The sequence below is a fragment of the Myotis nattereri genome (assembly GCF_964212035.1).
Source record: "Myotis nattereri genome assembly, chromosome: 2".
In the NCBI taxonomy this organism is placed as follows: domain Eukaryota; kingdom Metazoa; phylum Chordata; class Mammalia; order Chiroptera; family Vespertilionidae; genus Myotis; species Myotis nattereri.
In genome coordinates, this window is record NC_138076.1 from 175281161 (window position 1) to 175305730 (window position 24570).

General features: G+C 39.5%; 1 protein-coding gene across 1 annotated transcript in view; it reads left to right on the plus strand.

Annotated features, from left to right (window-relative positions):
- CPNE8 (copine 8) overlaps positions 1-24570 on the plus strand; it is a 193277-nt gene that overhangs the window by 117945 nt on the left and 50762 nt on the right. The window contains exons 11-13 of the mRNA XM_081083691.1: positions 7752-7827; positions 10868-10921; positions 12262-12323. Of these exons, the coding sequence (XP_080939817.1) occupies positions 7752-7827; positions 10868-10921; positions 12262-12323 (192 nt within the window). The remainder of the gene's footprint in view (positions 1-7751; positions 7828-10867; positions 10922-12261; positions 12324-24570) is intronic.

Here is a 24570-nt window from a genome sequence, read left to right on the forward strand (position 1 = left end):
ATTAGCCATCCCTCCACTACACTTAAGCCACACCCACCATCCACACCCTCCAGCCAATGAGGAGTGGGGGCGGGGCAGGTACTTCCCCCATGTTGCCATGGCGATGCTGGGGACGTTCCAGCCCCATGGCCACTTGTGCGTGCACAGGTGCAGGGAGACGGGGTCAGGACAGGTGCTTGCGCGCACACGGGTGCTGGGGAGCTGGAGGTGGGGTGGGGCGTGCAGATGCCCCCAGGGAGCCAGGGTCAGGGCGGGAGCTTGTGTGTGCATGGGCGCTAGGGAGCTGGGGATGGGACAGGGTGCATGGATGCCAGGGAGCCGCCATTGGGGTAGGAGCTGCCCCCATGTCGCCATGATGATGCGGGGGAAGTTTTCACCCCATTGGAGTGTGTGGGTGGGCGCTGGTGGAGGTTCTCGCTCTGCAGCTGCTTGCATGCGCTGGCACCAAAAGGCCTGTGTCCCCGGGATAGGCGTCCTCGGGAGCCAGGCAACCCCGAGCCTGTAGGCCCATGCCTAGGCCCGAAGTGGCCGGGGTCCCAGAATATGACAGAGAGTGCACGTCGGGCTAAGGGGACTCCTCCCCCCCTACCCCTGTGCATGAATCTTCGTGCACCGGGCCCCTAGTTATTATACATATTTAAATAGTTTCAGTTATCTTTCTGTTCTAATAGAGGCTACATTTTATATTGAAATATCATTAGTAAAATTGTGAAATGGAGAAAGTTCAGGATGTCTGGGAATGTGGCCCAGTCCCATTTTGTCCAGAGTCTGGTATGTGTGTGGAGAAGTCCTGAAATATGAGATAAATCTGGAAGGGTCAATCAAGTTGAAGCTTTAAGAGTTTGTTGAGAGAAAAATTGAGGAATCAGATGTAAATCAGATCAGGGAGTAAACTCTATTTTGTAAATGTAGTCAGAGAGGCTTCTAGTACAGGAAAGTTATTTTAGTTTCAATTAAGTTAATAGGAAATAGCGAAACAGTATTATTGAATCACAAGGAAATTGTGATTTATTATGAAAATCTTTTGTCATATTTCTCTGTATAGTGAAAGTTGTTTCAATGTTATACCATTGAAAATCATGAACAGATATAAATATATAGCACATTTAATTTTCCTCCCTTTAATCTTAATAAAATCTAGGAATAATTGATGATGGGGGAAAAGATAATTATAAGAATAAATCAGTGAAAACCATGTTTAATACTTTTTTAAAGTACTAATCTATAATTTAATATAGTTTTTTAAGTAGGACAGTTAACAAAGAAAACTATAAAAATGTCCAATATTTTGAGACATCTATAACAAAATTGACCTGAAAATCTCTCTACTTATCCATCTAAATTCTCTGATTTATTCTGGAGACAAGGCACCTTACTTCTAAGATTGACTATTTTATTGTGCTACTTACTGCCTTATGTTCATGAACTTTGAACACATTCTCACCTCTTGATCATCCATTTTTAATTTCACAGAAATGTCTCAGAGGCTGAAAAGCAATTTGTGACTCACTTAATTCATTTTCTCCTCTATAACACAAGAATAGCATTTCATTTGTTTGATATGCAAATTCATTTTTTTTATTCAAAATAGCCATCTTGAACAAGATTCAGAATGGGGGGCACGTTTTTACTCATTTTTAAATTTATGTATGTCCTCTTATTCTTAAAAGGATCCAAGGCAGCTTATAAGATATAATAAACATCTATCCTAATAAAAGGGTAATATGCTAATTAGACCTGACATCTTCCAGACTTCCTTCCTGACAAAGCCAGGAGTGTGGCTGGCCTGCAAACTCCCTGCAGCCCCTCGACCAGGCCACCCTGGCCCCCAGCGGGGACCCCCATCCTGATGGGGGGGCATGGCCATCCTGCAAACCCCTGGCAGCCCCTTGCCCAGGCTGTCCTGTCTCAGCAGGGACCCCCATCCTGATGGGGGCATGGCCAGCCTGAAAACAGCCCCAGACCCCTCGCTTAGGCTGGCCCTGCCCCCTAGCTGGGACCCCCGCCCTGATCGAGGGCAGGGCCGGCCTGAAAACCCTGTGGCCCCTGTCCTGGCGGCCCTGCCCCCCAGTGGGGATCTCCCACCCCGGGCCCCCATCACGGCAGGCCAGCTGGCCCCCACCCGTGCACCAGGCTTCTATCCTATATAATAAAAGGGTAATATGCAAACTGACTCTAATGGTAGAACAACCGCTGGACCAGTCACTATGAGACACACTGACCACCTCTTAGTCCCTTTTCCTGGCTGGCAGACTCTGATTGCTTGATGGCCACCCGAGACAGGGGCGGGGCCGGTGAGCGGGCGTGAACAGCTGACCTCTTGGTCCCTTCCCCTGGCCATCAGGCACCAATCATCCTATGGCGAATGGGGAACCGGGAGTGGGTGGTGGCAGGGGGCAGGGCCGGCTGCGGGCAGCTGGAGAAGATGGCCCTGATTGCAGGCCAGGCCTAGGGACCGTACCCATGTATGAATTTCATGAGCTGGGCCTCTGGTATTATATAAAGCACATAGTAGAACCTGGTGAACTACACAATGTGAGCAAGTTGAAGCCAGGAGAAAATATTGGAGAACTATCGGAAAAGGCTGTAGGGGACAGTGCAGAGAGTTGTACCCCAGGCTGAGAGTTGTACATCCTGGGACATGGAAGCTGATATGCAATGCAGCAGTCCATCCTCCTTTCCCGAGAACTGCCTATCATTATGGAAAGATTTACAAACCTCGTGGCTGAAACAATTTAGTCCTGGAGGCACCCACTCTTTACAACCCTGGCCCCTATTGCCTGTAATCTGGTCCTGGGGTGCCTGGAGGCACCTACCCTCTGTAACCGCGCACCCCCCCCCCCCCCGCCCCCAGCCTGCATGTTTTGTAATCTATAATGATTCTACCTTGCCTACTTTCCCATGGTTATAATTCCTACTTTCCCACATAATCTTTGTCCTACTACCCAATATAAGCAGCTGGCTTATGGGGAGAGGCAGAGCAGATTTTTGTGGATGACCTGCTGCTCTCCCACGCTGCCAGCAGTATTGGAATAAACACTCATGTATGATTCAACCCTGTCTCTGCTTTATTGGCTCAAGTAGTGACAGGCAGCCCGGACCCCTTGGTTGTCCAGTTACAACTGGACTGGCTTTATAGATGGATGTATTACTTGGGACTTGATTAATTACATTTACTTGAGGACAGTAAATATTGCTTATCTCTACCAAGTTTTTTATTAGTGTTAAGTGGCAGGAATTTAATGTTAACAATAAGAGTTGAATTTAAACAGTTAACCAAGTGGGATTAGGATTTGTAAAATCAGAAAATTACCTAATGGCTTAAATGATTCAGGCATTATTTTTAAGGCCTCTATAATAGATTCCTACCACTCATGTGGTGAGCTCTGGTTATATTAGGCTTGTCCATACTTATCAATATCAAAATGTTGTGGTGGAGTCCTATAAATAGAACCTTTATCTCAGTAATTATTACTTAAGATATCAGAAACATGCATAACAATGAAGGAGGATTGATTCAAAACAGAATCTCCCTAATTTAAGTTGTTAAGATCTGCAGAGAAAGATATCACAAGTATTAACTTGCACTTCTGAAGGTCAAAGAGAATTATTTATAAGAAATGTGTATCACTGCCCTAGCTGGTTTTGCTCAGTGGATAGAGCTTTGGCCTGCAGACTGGAGGGTCCTGGGTTCGATTCCAATCAAGGGCACATGCTCAGGCTGCAGGCTCAATCCCCAGTAAGGGGCGTGCAGAAGGCAGCCGATCAATGATTCTCTCTTATTGATGTTTCTGTCTCAATATCTTCCTCTCCCTACCTCTCTGAAATCAATAAAAATATATTAAAAAAAAAAAAGAAATGTGTAGCACCAAAGTACTGTTTTATAATTTTCCTTGTGTATCTTAAAAGAGTGAGAGTGCTAGGGGTTTGGGCTCATAAATGCAAATATATTTATCACAGCCTTCAATTAACTTTTTCCCCCCCACCATTTTCATGTGTATAGATCTACTTCTGAAAATTAAATCTTGAAGAGGTTAAGGTGATACTGGGGTAGAGGAGTGCCATGTATAGAATACTGTGATAAATGTAGAAGATCTTTGAGATAGAACTGGAGGCTAGATATCTAAGTAAGCTATATTTTAAATAATTCTTTTTTTTTAATATTTTTTATTGATTAAGATATTACATATGTGTACCCTCTACCCCCCCCCCCCCCCGCTCATCCCCTCACCCCCCCGTTGTCCGTGTCCATTGGTTAGGCCTATATGCTTGCATATAAGTCCTTTGGTTGATCTTTCCCCCTTGCCCCCACCCTCCCCTACCTTCCCTCCAAGGCCCGACAGTCCAATCAAAGCCTCTCCGTCTCTGGATCAGTCCTTGTTCATCAGTTTATGTTGTTCATTATATTCCACAAATAAGTGAGATCTTGTGGTATTTATCCGCTCTCCAGTTCCATCGATGCTGTGGCAAATGGTAAGAGTTCCTTTTTCTTCTTCCTCTTCTTAAAGAATACCTTTCAGCATTTCATATAATGCTGGTTTGGTGGTGATGAACTCCTTTAGCTTTTTCTTATCTGTGAAGCTCTTTATCTGACCTTCCATTCTGAATGATAGCTTTGCTGGATAAAGTAATCTTGGTTGTAGGTTCTTGCTATTCATCTCTTTGAATATTTCTTGCCACTCTCTTCTGGCCTGCATGGTTTCTGTTGAGAAATCAGCTGACAGTCGGATGGGTACTCCCTTGTAGGTAACTGACTGTCTTTCTCTTGCTGCTTTTAAGATTCTCTCTTTATCTTTTGCTCTTGGCATTTTAATTATGATGTGTCTTGGTGTGGTCCTCTTTGGATTCCTTTTGTTTGGGGTTCTCTGCGCTTCCTGGACTTGTAAGTCCATTTCTTTTACCAGGTGGGGGAAGTTTTCTGTCATTATTTCTTCAAAAAGGTTTTCAATATCTTGCCCTCTCTCTCATCTTCTGGCACCCCTATAATTCTGATGTTGGTACGCTTGAAGTTGTCCCAGAGGTTCCTTACACTATCTTCATATTTTTGGAATCTCTTTTCTTTTTTCTTTTTCGGTTGGGTATTTTTTGTTTCTTTGTATTTCAAATCTTTGACTTGATTCTTGGGATCCTCTTGTCTGCTGTTGGATCTCTGTAAATTATTCTTTATTTCAGTCAGTGTATGCTTAATTTCTAGTTGGTCCTTTTTCATGTCCTCCATGGTCTCACTATACTCCTTGAGGGATTCATTAAATTTATCGGTGGTTTCCATAAAATTCTTGACAAACCTTATAAACGTGGCCTTGAACTCTATATCCAGTCGTCTGCCCTCCTCCGTTTCTGCCAATTGTGACCTGTTTCTTTGTCTCCGCATTTTGGCTGCTTCCCTGTGTTGATAGAGTGGCCCTGCGCGCCAGGTGTCCTGTAGGGCCCAGTGGCTCAGCCTCCCCAGTTACCTGGGGTGGACACTCTTGATGCACTCTTGGTGCCTTGGTTGTTGTAGGATCACTGGGAGGAATTGACCTCCAGGCCAATTGGCTGTGGGAAGCAGCTGTGTCTGAAGTGGGAGAATGGTCCCCCTCTGACCACTGGGTACAGTGGCTCCTGGATCTCAGGAGGTGCTAATTCAGCCCCTGCCTGAGGCCACACAGCAGGAGCCATGAAGAGGCTCAGCTGTGAAGCAATGCAAGCCGCTGCGGGGCCTTGGGCCTTCTCTTGGACGTTCCGGGTCTGTCTGGCTGGGCTGTAGTTAGGTACATTCACATGCAAAAGCCTCTGCCGCAGCCTGGGTGGGGCGGGGTCTCAGGGAGTCAAAAGGGCGGAGAAAGAAGCTATGGCTGATTCTCCGCGCCCGGAGTCGCGCGTCTCAGTGTCCAGGTAACGGCTGCAAGCACCTCTGAGGGAAATCCGCCCTCAAGTTCGCCCGCTGCCGCCTGACAGAGCAGCCTCTCTCCGTATGAGTCCTGGGTCCCCAGAGACTTCCCGGAACCGGAGTTCAGAGCAGTCGGGAGCTTGTGATTCAAAAAGACAGCCGCGTCCTCAGGTGCCACCCCCTTTCCGCGCGTGCGAGCCTCCGCCGTACTTCTGCACTCAGCCTCCGCAGCTCCTCTGGCTCTCAGCGTGCTTTTCTTTTCTTCTAGTTGTAGATATTACACTCAGCCAGCCTTCCTGTTGTTCTGGACGATGTTTGCTCCGTCCTTTGGGATATTTTTCAATTGTTGTGTGAGGCGACTATTTCCCGGTGTTTATCTATGCCGCCATCTTAGTTTCTCCCTTAAATAATTCTTTAAAAAAAATTTTAAATATGTTTTTATTGGTTTCAATGAGAGGAAGGAAGAGGGAGAAAGCGATAGGAACAGTGTTGACCATTAATGATGAGAAAGAATCATGCATTAGCTGCCTCCTTCATGTCCCCTACTGGGGATGAGGCCGCAACCCAGGCATGTGCTCTAACCAGGAATAGAACCATGACCAGGGTTTCATAGGTCAGCGCTCAACCATTCAGCCACACCGGCTGGGCAATAATTCTTTTTAAAGAAACACTTCTTATTGCAGAAATTCTAATCAAATGAAATGACAGCTAGTGTTTTTCTTCCACATTCCATCTTTTAGAAATTGTATTTGCCTGGCTAGACACAACTTTTTGTGGCTTGTCATTGGTCATCAGGTCTGTGGGAGGTTTATAGATTTTAGTGACTCAGCTAAGCATTAAACCAAACCCGGGTGGCAGGGGGGCGGGGGGGGAAGAGGGGGTAGGCGGGGGGGGGGATGTTCATTTTTATGATAATGAACAGATTTCATTTGCAAAGCAAATGGACCAATCTTAATTTCTATGATAAGAATACCAGCAAAATCCCTTATGTTTGTTATAGGACTTTAGTTCCTACAGTCTTCATCTTCTTCCTCTGAGGCACTACATTTTACCATGGGACGGATACCAACATTTCACCCTTATTTCTTAGCAGTTTGTGTTCAACCTAGTGCTGACCATTAAATTAGCAAAGAGTAGTGGAATATAGTTCCCTCTAAACTGCTGAATGCAGAACATGTCTTAAAGTTGCATAGGTCAGTCTCAGTGATCATGCTGATACACATTTTATAGTTGGTGCTAACACATGCTTACTCAACCCTTCCCCCTCCCGCCGAAACTGAGAAGGCATCTGTAGAAGACCTGCTTTCTCAGTGGCTATTGCTTTTAAAAGGTGAAGAAACTCACAGTAACCATGTTGGATATTCACGGTATACTTTTAAATTGTCCTTATTGAAAATAAGGCTTGGTGACTATTATCCATGTTAACAAGGGATAACCTTTTAAAAAAGAGTGTCCTATTATATCCTGATCACAGGAAAGTTTGGTGATTTTTTATATTTGTGATTATTGACATGTGTAATAATAAATTTTTGAGTGTCTTAAACTTTCATCCCAATAAATAATTATTTGGATACACAGGAGTTGAAATGTTTTTGAAATCTCAGTTGTTAAGCTAATATTCCTGTTTAAAATATTAATATTGGTGGGATAAATTAAATATTATTTGAATGTTAACAAAATGCAGTTTTTGAGTACACAAAATTTGGGGTTAAACAACAATGAAATTACGTATCAGTCTCCTTTAAAGTATAAGCTAAGCTATGTTTATAACAATATCAAGCATTTTCTTCATGATTAAACTATACATTTCTTAAAAACTTTAAGCGTAATTGACAGATATATGAAAACTAATACTATATGTTTTTTTCTCCCTTAATTTTAGTCATGATTTCATTGGAGAGTTTACAACGAGCTACAGGGAACTTTCTCGAGGGCAGTCACAATTCAATGTGTATGAGGTAAGAGGAATTTTATTTTATTATTTCCTCTGGAATAAATACATTTATGCTTTAAAAGTATAGACTTTGCAAAGGATAGTTGTCAAAGGTTAACTTAGTACATATATATGTATATATGAATCTTTAAAATTATTGACAGACTTGCTTCTGAGATTAAGCGATATTATTTCTCTTCAAGTGACATGGTCTTTTAAACCTACTTTGAGACATTTAAAGTTTTTGCCTATGTAACTTTTTCTTATTTTTAAAAATTTCAATAGGATGCAAGTTTATTTTTTTCTTAAGCTTCACCCTTCATGTTTGCCTTCCCACCAACCTCCTCCTTAAGTCCTTTTAAATATAAAGAGTAAAATATGCATTTTAGTTGTGTCAGCATGGTGATGTAAAATGAACTGTACTTGGCTTAGTGTGTTTGTGCACATTCACTGTGGTTTAGATGAAGACTAAAGGGAATGGCAAGGCATGATTCAGTTGTTAAAGAAATCTAAATTATTAAAGCAAACACACTAGTGATTTCTGCCTTAACTGCCAGGTCTGTGTTGAGCATATGCTATGTTTTAGTACTGTTAATCCTTGAGCTATGTTGTCTGTACATTCTCTATATTTCTAAATTTAACATACATGGATAGCAGATGAGAATAGCTCAGTATTTAGTCAATAATGGTAACTATTTCCCTGCCAGATTGATGCTAAAATTGACCTCTTTTAAGTTGAGAGTGGAGGAATCACCTCCTTCTACCATCTTACTGGCCTAAAGCAGTTGTATTCCATGCATTCATTCATGCGTTAACTTATAAATGAAATATTTATTACACGGCTTCTATATTCTCACTCTGTATCCGGCCATGGGGACACAAAGATGAATAAAAATTTCAGTGTCTGATGGGTGAGACAAACGCAGGAAATATATTTAGTGTATTTTGAAAACTGCTATATATAGTAGTATATACTTAGTGGATATTGAGATATTTGGGTTGGGGGCAAACTCAACCCAAGAAAGCTTTGTAGACAAGGACAAAGATGGAGTAATGGATCAATTTTTATATCTAAGTCTTTCAAGGAAGGAATATTAAGGCTCTAAACAGGTAATGAAAGCAATATAAGATAGGCTGTACTTACATAGAAGCCTGTTTTCTCTGTCTACCCTCAAAGCTGAGGAGGAACGGCCTGTGTACCAGTGCTCCTGGTATTTTGGACTCATCTACTGCCAGTCACCACATAACCCTCCACAAACCAACCACTCTGCATGTGTTGGTGCACTCCTTATGTGCCCCAACAGTGTAAAACTCTGGCTTGGCCATCACCTGCCCTTTCAGCAGATTCGTGGTCAGCCAGTAATTAAGAATTAGAGCTTCCTCGGGTCTTTCCTGGCCATGCAGAGACCTGCTCATATACTTGACCTTCCAGATCCCAGCCACATGCCTGAGCTTTTAAAAATCTAGATTAGTTTAGCAGGTAAAGTTTGTCTGATTTGTGGGATTATAGCATTGTCTCCAGAATTGCAGTTATACTGGGTTGGAACTCATTTTGAGGCTATTGCTAGGTCTACAGTGGGGTCCTCGGTTGGTGTGCTTATTCCCAGGGGCTCGATTGGTCCCTAGGTGAAAGAGACTGACTTAGTGCCTTGCTCAGTAGGGTGGTACTGGGTCTTCAGTCAGCTGACCTGTTAGTAGGTGCACAGGTAGGTGTGGCTTCTGCCAGGTGCCTGGGAGGTCTCCCCGCTTAGTGGGCCGGATCTGGGCCATGCCTAAGAGGGCCTGGAACTCAGCCCCGTGGCTCTTTCAGGTTCCATAGCCAAGACTGAGATCCGTAGATCTGGCTCTGGAGGCACAGATGAGCATGTGTCCTGTTAGGCCCCTGGGTGGGCTGGACCCAAATATAAGGATATTTCAGGATCTCCTGAGGTGCACACGAGTGTTTTATAGTGGGTCTCTGTGTCAGCAAGATTGCTTACAACTGTGGCTGGGTGGGTCTGGAAGTGAGCGTTGGGCCCTTTAAAGATCTAAGGGGTTGCAGATAGGACCATTACCCTGGATCTGCAGGACTGTTGGTGGACTGCAGCTGTGAAGGGGCCGGGCCCAAGTAAAGGGCCCTTTTAGGATCTCCAAGAGTGCAGAAGGCGATGTGTCCTGCTGGATCCATATGCCAGCAAGCCATCAGACTTTTTTAATCTTTATGATTTTTTGCGCTCTGTTTCAGCCAACCTGGGCCAATTACTTTTTTCTCTTTCTAGACCATTGCATTTGTCTATCCCCTTTCATTGGAGCCCTAGTTTAAATGAATAAATTCTGGTTCAAATAATACTTACTTATAAATTCTTTCATTTCCCTATTAAAATGCGCCCTTTACATTTTGGATTGAGACATGCTGAAAGATCCTTTAAGGCACTTATCCTGTTAGATTGATTTATCCTATTAGATTAACAGGCTTTCCTTGTCTTCATGTTCTATCCTCCCATATAGAGAGAATATTACTGCACTGTAGGATGCAGTAATAGTTCTCATGGCACAAACAGCCCCAAATTCAGTCTTTTGTCCATAAATTTTACCTTTACCAATTATTGTGCAGCCTGAGTGTCTGGTTGACATTATTACCAGAATAAAGCAATATAGTCCATAGAGCCCTTATATATCTACATATTTGGGTGATCTGCTATGTTAGTGCATTTAACCTACTGAAAAATTAAGTCTTTTGACTATACTTTTCTGTCACAACGTATATATATTTTTTTCTACAAAGCACTTATTGTTATTTAGAACCTTCAGTATTAAAAGTCTTTCTCATATCAAGAGATGCAGATGGGTAAGAGTAATCAATGCATAACGTCTTGAGAACATTAATAAAATAAAGCTTTTTAAGATGAATGAATAACCCTAGTAACTATGGCAGAGGAATTTTGGCTAAATGACTGCAGGAGTCATAATCAAGGCATTGGTAAATGAAGAAAGGCATAAGAAGTAAAGGCAGCAGGTTGAGCTACACATTTTAAAATAATTTTAGTATCAAACCTAACACATTGTAATTGTTTCATCTTTTTAAGGTGGTGAATCCCAAAAAGAAAGTAAAAAAGAAAAAATACATTAATTCGGGAACAGTAAGTCAAGTATTATGTTATTCTTTAAGGATTCAAACAAATGAATAAAAATGTATATGTATAACAGTTTTCATCAGAATCGAAGCAACTCTTCACTTAGAATTTTAATATGACGGTATATAATAGAAAAATAAACTGCCATGGGAATGTTTCTAATGGAGAACACCTTGTAGGAGGTAGTGAGCCAGCTCTCTGCAGGTTGCTCTAGGTCAGTGGTTCTCAAACTGTGGGTCGCGACCCCTTTGGCAGTCGAACGACCCTTTCACAGGGGTCGCCTAAGACCATCCTGCATATCAGATATTTACATGACGATTCATAACAGTAGCAATATTATAGTTATGATGTAGCAAGGAAAATAATTTTAGGGTTGGGTCACAACATGAGGAACTGTATTTAAAGGGCCAGAAGGTTGAGAACCACTGCTCTAGGTCAAGGGGGTCATAATGCCTGTGAGGGAAGCTGAAGTTTTGTTAAGAATAATTCTTCTTTGGAACCACCCTAGAGAGAATCAAGCAGACATGAAAAAATGTAAGTGGTAGTGAAAAATACTATAGTCCTTATAGGCTAACCTTAATTATTATGACTCATTTTACAGCATGAGAAAGTACTTGTTTATAGTTCATTAACATTTACAACTCTGTAGGAATGCTTCACTAAATCAGTGCAGAAGGTGCAAAAATGAAAGTATCCTAAAATTGTGAAAAATCAAAATCATCCTATTTTGATAAAAAAAAAAGTATACTGAAGATTTTACCCTAAAACTAAGTCTCTTTGGAGAAGCAACTTCTGCATTCTCTCCAAGTTTCCTTTTAAACATTTCTATAAAGCAAGACACCTCAAATATTAGATGGCCTCATTACAGAACCATGGCAGAGACACACATTTTCTTTGACACAATGAAGCTTATTCATTTTGATTTTTTAGTTTTAACCATTTTTCAACTCCCTTTCATCTTTTCTTTTATCTAAAATGAGAAGTAACACAGTGTCCTTGAAAATAATTTTTATGCTATTCTTTAAAGGAACTAAACCGGTCATAGAAATTAGTTAGTTAAAAATTTTTGGCCCTTTTCCTTCTGATAATTTTAAATGTAAGAAAAATCAGTCCTGCAGATTTTAATAAAGAATATCTTTGATTTTCAAATGCTAGAAAATATGATTTTCTCCCTAATAGTTGGGGGGCGGGGGGTCCATTTGGGATTGCAGTTAGTACTAGCTGGTGATCCTGCCCTGTTTTTCTCTTTCATTCTTTACTTCTTTCCTTTCTTTCTTTCTTTCTTTCTTTCTTTCTTTCTTTCTTTCTTTCTTTCTTTCTTTCTTCTTCTTTTTTTTTTTTTTCAGGTAACCTTACTCTCTTTCTTGGTAGAAACAGAAGTTTCATTCCTTGACTATATTAAAGGAGGGTAAGTCATTTTCTGAAATTGTTTTATTGTCCAAGCATTCCTTTAAATATGTGTAGCAATTGCTACCACTAGGTAATAGACAACTGAAATAATCACTTTTATTATGTTTTGATGGCAGATGAATTGCACTTTTGTTTCAGACCTATGAGACAAATTTATATGCCAAGAGCTATTACTTTTAGAAAAAATTGTAACTTTTCTTTGACCAAGAGAAAATCTATTGTGTTAGTAATAGCTGTAAAGGTATATGTGCTTTCATAGAATGTTTTCATTTGTCTGACGCCTGGGACTTTTTAACTTCACTTTTTATTATTTTTAAAATTGAAGAAAAATTTTAGCTGAAGGCTTATTGCAAATGTTTATTCTAGCTCCAGATTATTAAAGAATGTATCTTGTCATGAAATCATAATGCAGATATGGATGGTGAATAATCATTTAGTTGCTCCCTAAGCTTCTATAAATATATATTAGAAAAAAAATTGGTGGTTGTAATCATTCTTAAAATTTGCCAGAATCCATACAGACCCTGTCTAGGTAATGTATTATGGATTTTGCTCCTATTTTTTTTTAAATCTAACCAAACATCCCCAGAGATTGCAAACAATCATCTATTACCATATGGTCTAAAATATCCACATTTTCTAATTTGTTTGCTGTCACCTTGTATTTACAACATATAAAAATGGTAAGAAGACAGATTTGAATTTTTCATAATTTCATGGCAAATAAGAGCAGACAGAGACAAAACTCATGTAAATCTCTTCCTAATTACGATTCAGCAAGTGTTTATTTTTATTTTCAATACTCATTCACTGATTAATTGTCATGAGGCAGAAGAAGAAGACAGGATGGAAGACTGAGGGGGCAAGAGGAGCAAGGATAGTTTCCCCCAAAAGAGAGAGCTTTTTCTATTTTGCTCTTATTTAAGGAAACAAAACAAACAAAAACAATGCTTGCCTAAGTGGAGAATCTTGGCTATATATAGACAACTTGCAACCCGCCACCTGGCTACACAGTCGTAGAAGCTATGGTGGTTCTTTCAATGAAGTTAAAGGAAAGCATCCTAAGTGGAAGAAAGGTTTGCCAGCTCTCCTTAGTATTCCCGGGTCTGCACATGTTCTTATCTCTATAAGATGGGATAATAAAACACTGTGTTTATAAAAAATAATAATAATAATCATAGACCCATTGCCAGTGTCCTTAGTGGTTAGAGTGTCGGCCTATACACCTAAGGGTTGCAAGTTCCATTCCAGGTCAAGGGCATGTATCTGGGTTGCAGGTTAATTACCACCTGTGCTCCCTGTCTCTCTTTTTCCCTCCCTCCTTCCCTCCCTTCCACTTTCTCAAAAAATCAATGGAAAAAATATCCTCAGGTGAGGTTTAAAAAAAAATAGATACCTGTATAAATAAACTTCTTAGTAGCTGTAGCAATAAAGAAAGGTGGTAAGACAATGGATATATCAGCATAGTCTTTTTTTTTTTCTTTTTTTTTGGCCATAAGGAGACTTTACTGAAAACAGAAAACCGGGCAAACCAAGTATTACAAACAGGAATGTAGACTCATAGCAAAACAAAACTGGGGGAGGCGAAAAAAAAGAAAAAAGAAAAAAGGGTGGGGAGGAAAGGTGGAAGGGTGTCGGTCGGAAGAACGGAGGGGGCTGGGGCAGAAAGCAAGGAAAGGGAGGAGTAGTTTCCTTCTTCCTATTTCTTTAAAAAAAAAACACACAAAAAAAACACACACGCACACAACTAATGCTTGTTCCTGAGTAGAAACATAAATAGGGCAGAATCGAACACTGTTCTCTCTTCCAAATGCAAAAAAGTAAAAGAAAAGGCAAGAAATGTTTAGAAATGCCAGCATAGTCTTTTTAAACTAAAAATAAAAAGTGTTTGCTCTATCTGGCTATTATTTTCCTGTTGAAATAATAATTTGAAGTTTTAAAATGTTAAAAATGTCTTTTGTTTTACTTTGTGGGCATGTTTTAGGTGTATGTATGTGTGTGTGTGTGTGTGTGTGTGTGTGTGTGTAAGAAATACCCAATATGTTTTGTCAGCAGGGAATATCTAATAACATTAAAGAAATCATTTTTATTGATTTTTCACATTTTCCTACTATACCTAGTGCAATGGCAGTCTTGACTATATCACACTGTCATATTTTTCTGCTGCTTCCAACCTCCAATTTTATTTTATTTTTTTGGCTTACACACACCCTATTTTTAGCCCTGTCTGTGCTAGAAGAAATGCTTGTGACCTTTTCCCGGCAGAAATCAGTATATAAATGGAGCCCCGACCTATGAGGTACACTTTGTTTCAATCCTAACTTCCCTTGAGTTGATAAGATTCCATTTTTGATTTACAAATGGGACCTAGGGAAATAGAGTTTGAATTTCACTACATAATTAATCTAGCTGGACTTATATTAACTTCTATATTATAACCATATTATCTAAAAACTAGAGGCCTGGTGCATGAAATTCGTGTAAGAGTAGGCCTTTGCAGCCGCTGGGGCTGCCTGGATCCCTGCCTCGCAGCCGCAGGGGCTGCCTCAATCCTGCAGCAGCAGCCCCAGCTTCGTCCGAAGGTCGTCCGGTCTAATTAGCATGTTATGCTTTTATTATTATAGATGACATAAAATATTATTTGCATAGAATACATTTTTATGTGAAGATGTACATAATATGTATTTTTTGCCAATCCGACAAAAAAAGATAGGTATAATTTTGATTCATTCACACCAGATGGCTATTGTGTTGACTGTTGTCATTTTTTTATTTGACAATCTAAGGGGAAAGAGGTCTGTGCCCCTGACTAAATAGTCAGCTATTGCATGTTTTAAAAATCCTTGTGGTACACCAGTATGTCTACTGCTGCACACCGGTTGAAAATTGATGATCTAAGTGTACAAATGCACTGCAGTGGTGGAAAATCATATTAAAAGCAAAAACATTATTACACAAAACTTCTGAATAATAGCAAGATAGAATATAATGAGCTATACTTATTTTACATTAAAATTAATTATAATAATTGATCATTAATTATGTATAGTTTCAAAAATGGATACTGAATCTCATCTGAACAACATCAAATCAGAATTACTAGTCTTTTGCAACTAAAATAAATTCTGAAAACTGTTAAACACCTCAGTAATATTTAGTATTCCTCATAGTAATTTTTCCCAAAACCACACAATACTTTCCTTTTATTAGTGTTTTATTTTCAGGTTTTGGGAAAGAAATATTATGTCTCCCAAATTTTAAACAAAAATATCTACATTTGTGTTTCACATTATAACATTAAATATGATATGGTACAAAGAAAAATTAGGTAAAATGAAAATAACTTAATACGAAGCTAGATCCCCTGTAATCATACTCTGTATAAATAATTACTGCTAGAAATTTATTCTCAAACACACATTGTTTTTATATCAGTGTGATCATACTGTGCACAATATTTTAGAATGTATATTTTTTTCATTCAATATATTGTATGTATATACATATTTCCATGTCAGTACCTTATTTTAACAGTTTTTAACTGTATGGATGCACACAATTTAGTTTAAAAATATCTTGTGCTACATATTTTAGTTGCAACTATTTTATTTTTCCATTATAAACAAGGCTTCAATATAAAAACAAACCCTGGTGTATGTTTTGTGCACTTCATTAAGCATGTCTACAAGGTTACTTTCTAGAAATAGTGTTGTTGGATGAAAATGGTATGTGTATTTCATAGTTTGTTAGATATATCTAAATGGTGTTCCTTGAAGGGCAATAATTTACACTTCTAACATTTGCATATGAAAGTACCATATCTTTATCCTTACTGAAGAGTGCCACTCCTTTTTCATTTTTGCTAATTTAATAGCTAAATATTATAAATCGTCAATGTTTGTCTGTGAAACCTCTGCTTATTAATTGTGAGGTCCTTGGTCAAGGCTGATTTTTAACTAGTGGTGTCTCTGGAAACAGATTTCAGAACTCTTTTTAAAAAATTGTTTTGCATTTTTTCTGTTGCTGCTTCTCTCAGTCCCACCAAAAAAAGGTTGAGTGTTTTCAACTGAGAACAGAAGGCAGAAAGCTGACTGGCAGCTATATACCTAGTGTTGTCAACACTTCAGCTAAACTTCCCCAATATTCACATTTTGGTCTTTTGGTCTCTACTCTTCTTCAGCACACATCTAAAAAGACTCTTCTTAATTTAGCCATCTGGCCTTGTTTCTTTTTGCCTTGTGATTGCATTGAAGAAGAACAATAAAATAAGCTAACACATTGGGCTATAATCAAGCAAGCAACCCCAAAATAGTATTTGGAGGTTGTATTAGCATATTTGAAGACTCGTTTTTCAACATTAGCTTTTTTTGAAGAAATGCTCCACCATTATATCAAAATATAATATTGCAGAAGCTATTGGAACTAAGTGTTGAATTCAGTTTTGTTTTTATAATAAATCATAGAAGCTAATCACTTTTAACTTAAATACCCAAATATCAGCATTTGTTACTGGCATTTGTAGATTGTTTTGTTGTTGGGTTAGCGTCATTATTGTTAATTGTCATGGCATCAATTCAGGAACCTACTCACCATAGCCTTTGTAGTCTAGGAGAAACTATTGTTGAGTTATGCTTATTTGTGCTGAATCTTAATTGGCAAGTAAAGCTAGAGGTCTTCAATAAAGGTGAAAAATCATCATATAAAATATGAGTAACAATAATTAAATTGGTAGTCTGGCTAGCTCTGGGTCACTTAAAATAAAGTTAGTTGAGCTTTTTCTGTATTTTTTTTCTCTACATGAATTTTCTAAACTATTTCCCTTACATGGGTTGTGTGGGAGAATGAAAATAAAGGGGGCAAAACCGTTGACTGATGTGGAATATGTAGGACTAGTAGATTGTGATTAAACTCTTTGAAATGCTCAAATTGCATTTTAAAATGTCAACTCTCTTCTTGTTTCATCTCACACAAATATAATATAATAGAAAGTTATAAAAACGTTGTTTCCTCATGAATCCAAGTAGAAATTTTGCAGAGTTAAGAATGGACACATTTAAATACTAAACAAAACTGTTTTCATAGACCTTTAATATCTTCCCTTTCAAATGAAAGTTTTTACAGCCCTAATTTTTAGTGTTGCATATTCCAGGAGTCCATTATTTTCATCATTATCGAAGTAGGCATTTACATGAAAATATAACCTTGATTGTGAAATCATTTGTTAGCTTGTTACTGTTCATTCACTGTCTGAGCTCCTAAAACACTGTGTTTGGCTGCAGTCTGTAGGTTTATGGATTCAGGTACCTGGTGAATAGAGGAGGCATGAGACAGATGCATTCAAAATCAGCCAAGATCCTATTTTTATGTAAATATCTTGTGAAATAAAAATCTGAATTTTGGAACTTTTTTATTTAAGCAGTACCATGATTTTCCTGTAGCGTAAGAAACATTTTATGACTTGAAGTAGTAAAGAGTTTTATTTTCTACATAGAAGAATAATATCCACAGAGGAGGTCTTACTGTAGGATAATAAAACCTGTTTGCCTCTTCTGGGTTGTTGACCTTAAGGTCATTATTTTTAATCACACTCTGTACAATTATTGCAGTGTTTTTTAATTTTTTTCTTATTAAGATATAATTTTATGAACATGGGGTACACATATTCTTTCTTATCGGTGTTTTGGGTTTCTTAGGATATATTCGGAGAAGTGGGATCAGTGGGGGGAGAAAACAAAGGGGACATCTGTAATACTTTTAACAATAAAGATACATTTTTTAAAAGAGAAATAATTTTAAATATTAAAAGTCTGATATAATTCGCAACTAAAGATGTTTATTCAGTAATTAATTTATGGTATTCAATATTCCAGTTACTATTTTGTTGTTGTTGGTAATCCTTACCTGAGGATATTTTTTCCCATTGATTTTTTTAGAGAGAGTGCAAGAGAGGGGGAGAGGCAGGGAGAGAGAAACATCGATGTGAGAGAGACAACATTGATTGGTTGCCTCCTGCAACTGAGGTATGTGCCCTTGTCTGGAATCAAACCTGGGACCCTTGGGTCCGCTCTATCCACTGAACAAACTGGCCAGGGAAATTCCAGTTATTACTGATAAGGGTCATGTCAGATTTATACAAAATTACAGAAATGTTTTGAAATCTGTGACTTCCTTTAGGGTAACACCATTGATTATCATTGGTGAAATGGCTTTATTGATCTCTACAGATTTATAAAATATATTCCCATATTCCCAATAGTCCACACTCTAGGTATCTAAAAGCAGAATAATAAATTTCAGTTTGGTTTTATCTACTCTTCCATCCTCTATGTGTCGTAAGTCTTCATGAAACTACCCCACCACTAACATGACCAAGAACAAATGTTTGTAAAGCTTTCTACATCTACTAGTATTTGACTGACAGATGAGGGGGGAAAACAAATTCTGATGCACACCAGTCCCTCTAAGCTCCCAGGATTTCACATCAACACAAACCCTAGTCTATGCTTTTATCAGACAATTGAGTGTATTAGAAACTTGCAGGTCTACAAATGGTCAATTTTCTTCCTGTGAAGAACACCCAAACTCTCATCCAACTGGTCCTGATATCCTACCACTTACATCCAGTGTTGGTTTCCCTGGGTGTTATTTTAATTGTCTGTTTGTATGATGTGTCTCTCAAGGAGACTGGCAATTTTTAAATATTTTATAGAGCTGAACACACAGTAGCCACTGACAAAACATAATTTAATTAACAAGCCATTTTAAGCTGGACTTTTGACTCTTTTCCCCAAATCTCTTAACATAATGAAACATAAATAAATAGGGCTTTTAAACAAAGAGTGTGACAATTCAATGATCTGGAAAACAAACCCCCATGTGTGTCTCTCTCAGAATTTCTCATCTTGTGACCTTTCTCTTTGCATGCCTCATGCCACAATTACCAAACAAAACAGATGGACCAGGCTTTCTGGGATAAGAAAAAATGCTGTGGTGTTGCCTCTGCCATAAATGTTCTCAACTTAACTCCATATCTGGGTTTGCAGTGACTGGGAGAAGGCAAGTCAAGATGAGAAGCATCAGGTGCTTATTCTCCTCACATGTTAGAAAGGAAACATGAGAGAAGGTAATAGGGAGCTGCTAAGTGGGCAAGTTCTGGGCAAGAATCAAAATAAGAGGTAAATGTTTGACAAGAGGTCAAGTATAGAGGTGGCTGCTGATAATTGAGGTAGTGCATAGCAGGGGCTAAGAAGCTGGGCTCTGGCATTAACTGTGTAGTTCAAATCCTAGATCTGTCTCTTGTTAGCATAGCCTGTTTCCATTTCTATGAACTAGGAATGAAAATAAACATGCCTGTCTCATAGAGAAGCTATGTGGATTAAATGGCATATAGTTAATCTTCAGTAAACGCTACTATCATTTTTCTGAATAATTTGAATTTCTTTGAAATTCCAATATATCTTACCTCATTTGATCATCATAATATCATTGGTGGTAGTTGTCCTATTTATCTGAGACATGGAGAGAAAAAAGATATATTCATATTTACAAAGTCACTAAAAGACATTTTTTGTAGTTCAATTCTCTTTGCAGGAATGCCAGGACATTCTTTTGGTTCTAGTCGATCTCAATGCAAACTGTGACCCTGAATCTAAAATTTGTCTGACATTATTGATAAAAGCTTTATCAATAATTGGGGGGGGGGGAGGGGAGGAAGAGCTACCTACTGTTGTAAACTAATTTTAAAGACTAAAGTGGGCTTCTTGATACTGTGTATTTTAAATGTGAGTTGAATATCAGTAAGTTCTGTTATCAGCAAGCTCCATAAGGATTCTTTTTTCCTTAAAAATACTTGAAGCCAGTACAATGATGCTGTTAAATGTTTGCCTTAGTTTTATAAAATTGGTGGCAGTATATTGGTTATGTTGCCTAAGGGAGAACATCTTGCCAGAACATGAAACACTATAAGGCTTTTGGTTTTTTTCAAATCCAATTTCTTATGGAAAACCGAATATACATGCTCAGGATTTTTTATAGTGCTTCTTGTGGTGGCACCCAAGTGTTTTGCTTTCATCAAGTCAGTGGAGAGCTAAACCCTGCAGCACTAAGTGGGGATAAATCTAATGAAAATAAAGCCATTCTGCCTCCTATAAGTACATTCACATAGAACATTACCCTACATAAACTAAGCTCATCTACCCTAAGATTTAGAAGAGAAACTTTTAAACATATTAAGGCTCATCAACATTGTTTTGGTTAATTTTTGACTCTATTTTTTTAAAATGCAAAATGCATGTTTTAGAAGTCTAGAGATGTCCAGTGATCTCTTTGGGGATTGCCAGTTTGTTCATTTTCAAATGATGTTTTCAGAGCTATCTATTTCAAAGTCAGAGGAAACTTATATAGTGTCATCATCATAACCATGGCTGGTTTAGCCAAAATATCAATAATCTATTTTGTATCAGGCTGCTTCTTAGTTATGTTTCATGACCAGAGTGTGCACTTTTAGACACGCTATCTCTAAAATAGTATCTCTTTGGTGGGCAATTAAAAAGTTGCAGGGGGGAAAAGAAAGATAAACAAGGGTAGCTTACTAAGGGCAGGTTTTGGTAGGATGGGTGAATTTATTACTAACTTTGCTCAGATTGTTGGTATATGGTGATATTGGAATGTGAATTGAACATTAGAAGATTACACTATTGCTTTTAAGTTACCTACAGACACTCCTTACCGCCTGTACTGGTTGGGGGTTCATTCCCCGTCATCGACACACCACTGACCAGCACTGTGAAGTAAAATTTCCCGGGGCCAAAACCAGAGAAAGAGGATGACAGTTCCATCTCTATATCAAGAGTTCATTAAGGGTCCCTACATAGGAGATGCTTCTTGGGTGCTCCTTGACATGAGTATCTTAGTGCCTTCCACCCCTCAGACTGTGTGCTTATGTCTCCTAAGCAGCAAGCCTTCATGCTGGGAAAGGAATGCTTGGGTGAGGAAAGGAACCAGGTGCTGGGAGGCTTGGGAACCAGGGCCTGTTAAGTCATGGATAGCATTGAGGGCATCTTGCTCTGGAGGCATGTGGGAGCCCTGATCAGAGTACACTGGATGTTCAAGACCAAGTTACCATACGCAGTTACAAAACCAAGGACACCACTATTGTACTGTATGCAATGTGCAGGCCTGTATTTCTGTAACCCAAGTATTGATGTCACTATTTGGCAAGAAGCCTCTTTAGTCTAAGTTGCTATAAAAATGTGTTACTGCCCTGACTGGTTTGACTCGGTGGATAGAGTGTCGGCCTGCGAACTGAAGGGTCCCAGGTTCGATTCCGGTCAATGGCATGTACCTCGGTTGTGGGCACATCCCCAGTGGCGGGTGTGCAGGAGGCAGCTGATCAATGTTTCTCTCTCATTGATGTTTCTAGCTCTCTATCCCTCCTCCTTCCTCTCTGTAAAAAATCAATAAAATATATTTTTTAAAAAAGATGTGTTACTGACCAGCCAAGGCGAGGCTGCTTTTTTTTTAAAAAAAAAAAATAAAAATGTATTTTTATTGATTTCAGAGAGGAAGGGAGAGAAGAGGGAGATAGAAACATCAGTTATGAGAGGGAACCATTGACTGGCTGCCTCCTGCACATTGGACGGAGCCTGCAACCCAGTCATGTGTCCCTGACCAGAATTGAACCCGGGACCCTTTGGTCCGCAGGCCAACGCTCTGCTTTTATGTGTACAATGGCCCCTATGTTTGCTGAGGCTGCTTTGCACAGCTACTGCTCTGTAAGGCTACTTTGAAGAACTGTTCTGTCTGATAGCTCCTTGTTGGCAATGAATACTTGGTCTGCAATAAAGACTCTCCTATAAGCCTACAACTACCCATATCTCTCTAATACCTGGCGTCCATGAAGGGCCAGTCCCTGGCAGAGGGGCTCGAACCCAACAAGGCAGAACTAATGGGAATTTGTTATTAGCCCAGAGCTCTCATGTACATTCCACAATCCATCCCACAGTCAAGGCTCAGGGTTCATTCAGGAGTCAAAATGTTGTATTAGTTGTGAGCCACCTTTGTTTCTCACAAACACAATGGGAAGAATTAATGAAACACACACACACACTCACACGCGCGCACACACACACACACGTTAATGTAAAGAAAGAACTGACTCCTCTGACCCTGGAGGAAAGAATTAATATGAACCAGGAGAGAATGGCGTGGATTGCTGAAGGTAGCTTTCCTACAGCCTGTAGAATATTTGTTATGTGCAGGTATTTTGGGTTTTATTTCTAACTAGGGGCCAGGTGCATGAATTTGTGCATGGGCGGGGTTTCTTGGCCTGGCTGGCAATCAGGGCCAATTGGGGCCATCTCGCCCAGTCCAGATCGTGGCCAGGGGGTGGGAACATGGGATGTTGGCCGATCGCAGGAGGTTGGCTGTGGGAGCACACTGACCACCAGGGGGCAGTTCCTGCATTGAGCATCTGCTTCCTGGTGGTCAGCGCGTGGCATAGCAACCGGTCGTTTGGTCATTTGGTTGCTTAGACTTTTATATATATGTATAGATAGATAATTAGAGGACTTCTTCAGAGTAGATATTACCTATTTATCATGAGATTATTGGGGCTCAGACACTTGGCAATTTTGCAAAGGATTCACAACAAGGGGACTAGTTGTGATTCTGGGTTTCAGACTCCTCTGTGATTCAGAAGTTCATAGTCTTTCTACTAGGCATTAGTGCCTCCTCAGTACCTACCTTAGTGAAAAAGGGATTCGGCTGGGTAGTCCTTATATTTTTTGTTTGGGGTTGATATTTTGATTATGCCATTCATGAGATAATCTCTAAACTAGTGATTTGAAAAAAAAGTTGGACATCTTGCATACCTTCCTTGATGAGTTCTTGAACTGTAAGACCTTGAGAAGTTGTACTTTGAAACACTCTTATTGTGTTAAAAACAAAAAACAAAACTGAAATCAGTCTTCAGTCTAGAGAAAGCAAAAAGGTTTGTTAATTTGTGAAAATTAGATTTAGTAAAGACCAAGATTATTAGCGTAAATAGTTGGAGAATCACATCACTTGTCTCCAGTTTTATTCTTCTTTTTGACATTTCACTGATCCCTCAGAAATCCAGAAAGCTTGGAGCGATAGAAAGGAAAATAAGGCAGGGCTCGAAGCTTATGATTACTTAATGCAGAGGGGTTTTGTTTGAGGAAGGACCCAAATAAGTTCTAAAGGTTAGATCACTCATGGTTCATTTTGAGGTGGGCACGTTGGGGACTTAGGGGCTGGTGAGAGGAAAGGAAATCTGGCATGGGAGGGTCAGGCGCTGAGGAATAACCTGCAGCTCTCTGGCAGTTCCAGAAATGTAATAAGCACGAATCCTCCAGTTCTCAAAGAAGTACGCAAAAGTCAAGTCCTGCAAAACTAGCATCAATAATGTGATAATAATCGTAACAACTACTTACTGAGGGTCGGCTAAAGGACAGATGCTTTTCTTGTCCTCAAAACAATCCAAGGAAGGGGTTTTATTTTATTTGTTTTTCTCCAATCAAGACCATATTTTATTTCCCCCTTATTATTATTCCATGTCATGGGAAGGTCCATGTAGATGCCTGTTCTAACATAGTCTGGTCTCTGTAGCTGCCTCTCCTGATAGTTCCTGGCTGGGTAGTTGCCTCTTACAATAGTGCCCGATAGTGTCCGGCCTGTAGCTGCCTGGTAGTGACAGCCTCTCATGGTAGTGTCTTCATCTTAATAATGTCTTCCTTTCACAATAATGCCTGGCTGGGAGGCTGCCTCTGGCAATAGTAGCTGCCTGTCTCGATAGTGTCCCATCGTATTGTTGTCCAGCCCCTTAGCTGCATGTCATGAGATTTAGGGGATTCTGAGAAAATCTGGGCTTTAAAATTTATTTTATTTTATTTTTAATAAAATTTATTGAGGTTACATTGGTTAATAAAATCATATACGTTTGAGGCACACAATTCTATAATACATCATCTGTATTTTGTATTGTGTGTTCACGACCCCAAGTCATATCTCTTTCCATCACCATTTATCCCCCGTTTACCCTCTCCTGCCACCCCACGACCCCCTTTCCCTCTGGTAATGACCATACTATTGTCAGTCTGTGAGGTTTTCTGGTGCTTTTTTTTCCTTTTTGTTGAATCCCTTTACCCTTTTCACCCAGCCCCCTCCTCTTCCCCTCTGACAGCTGTGAGTCTGTTTCTATTTGATAGTTTATTCTGTTCATTAAA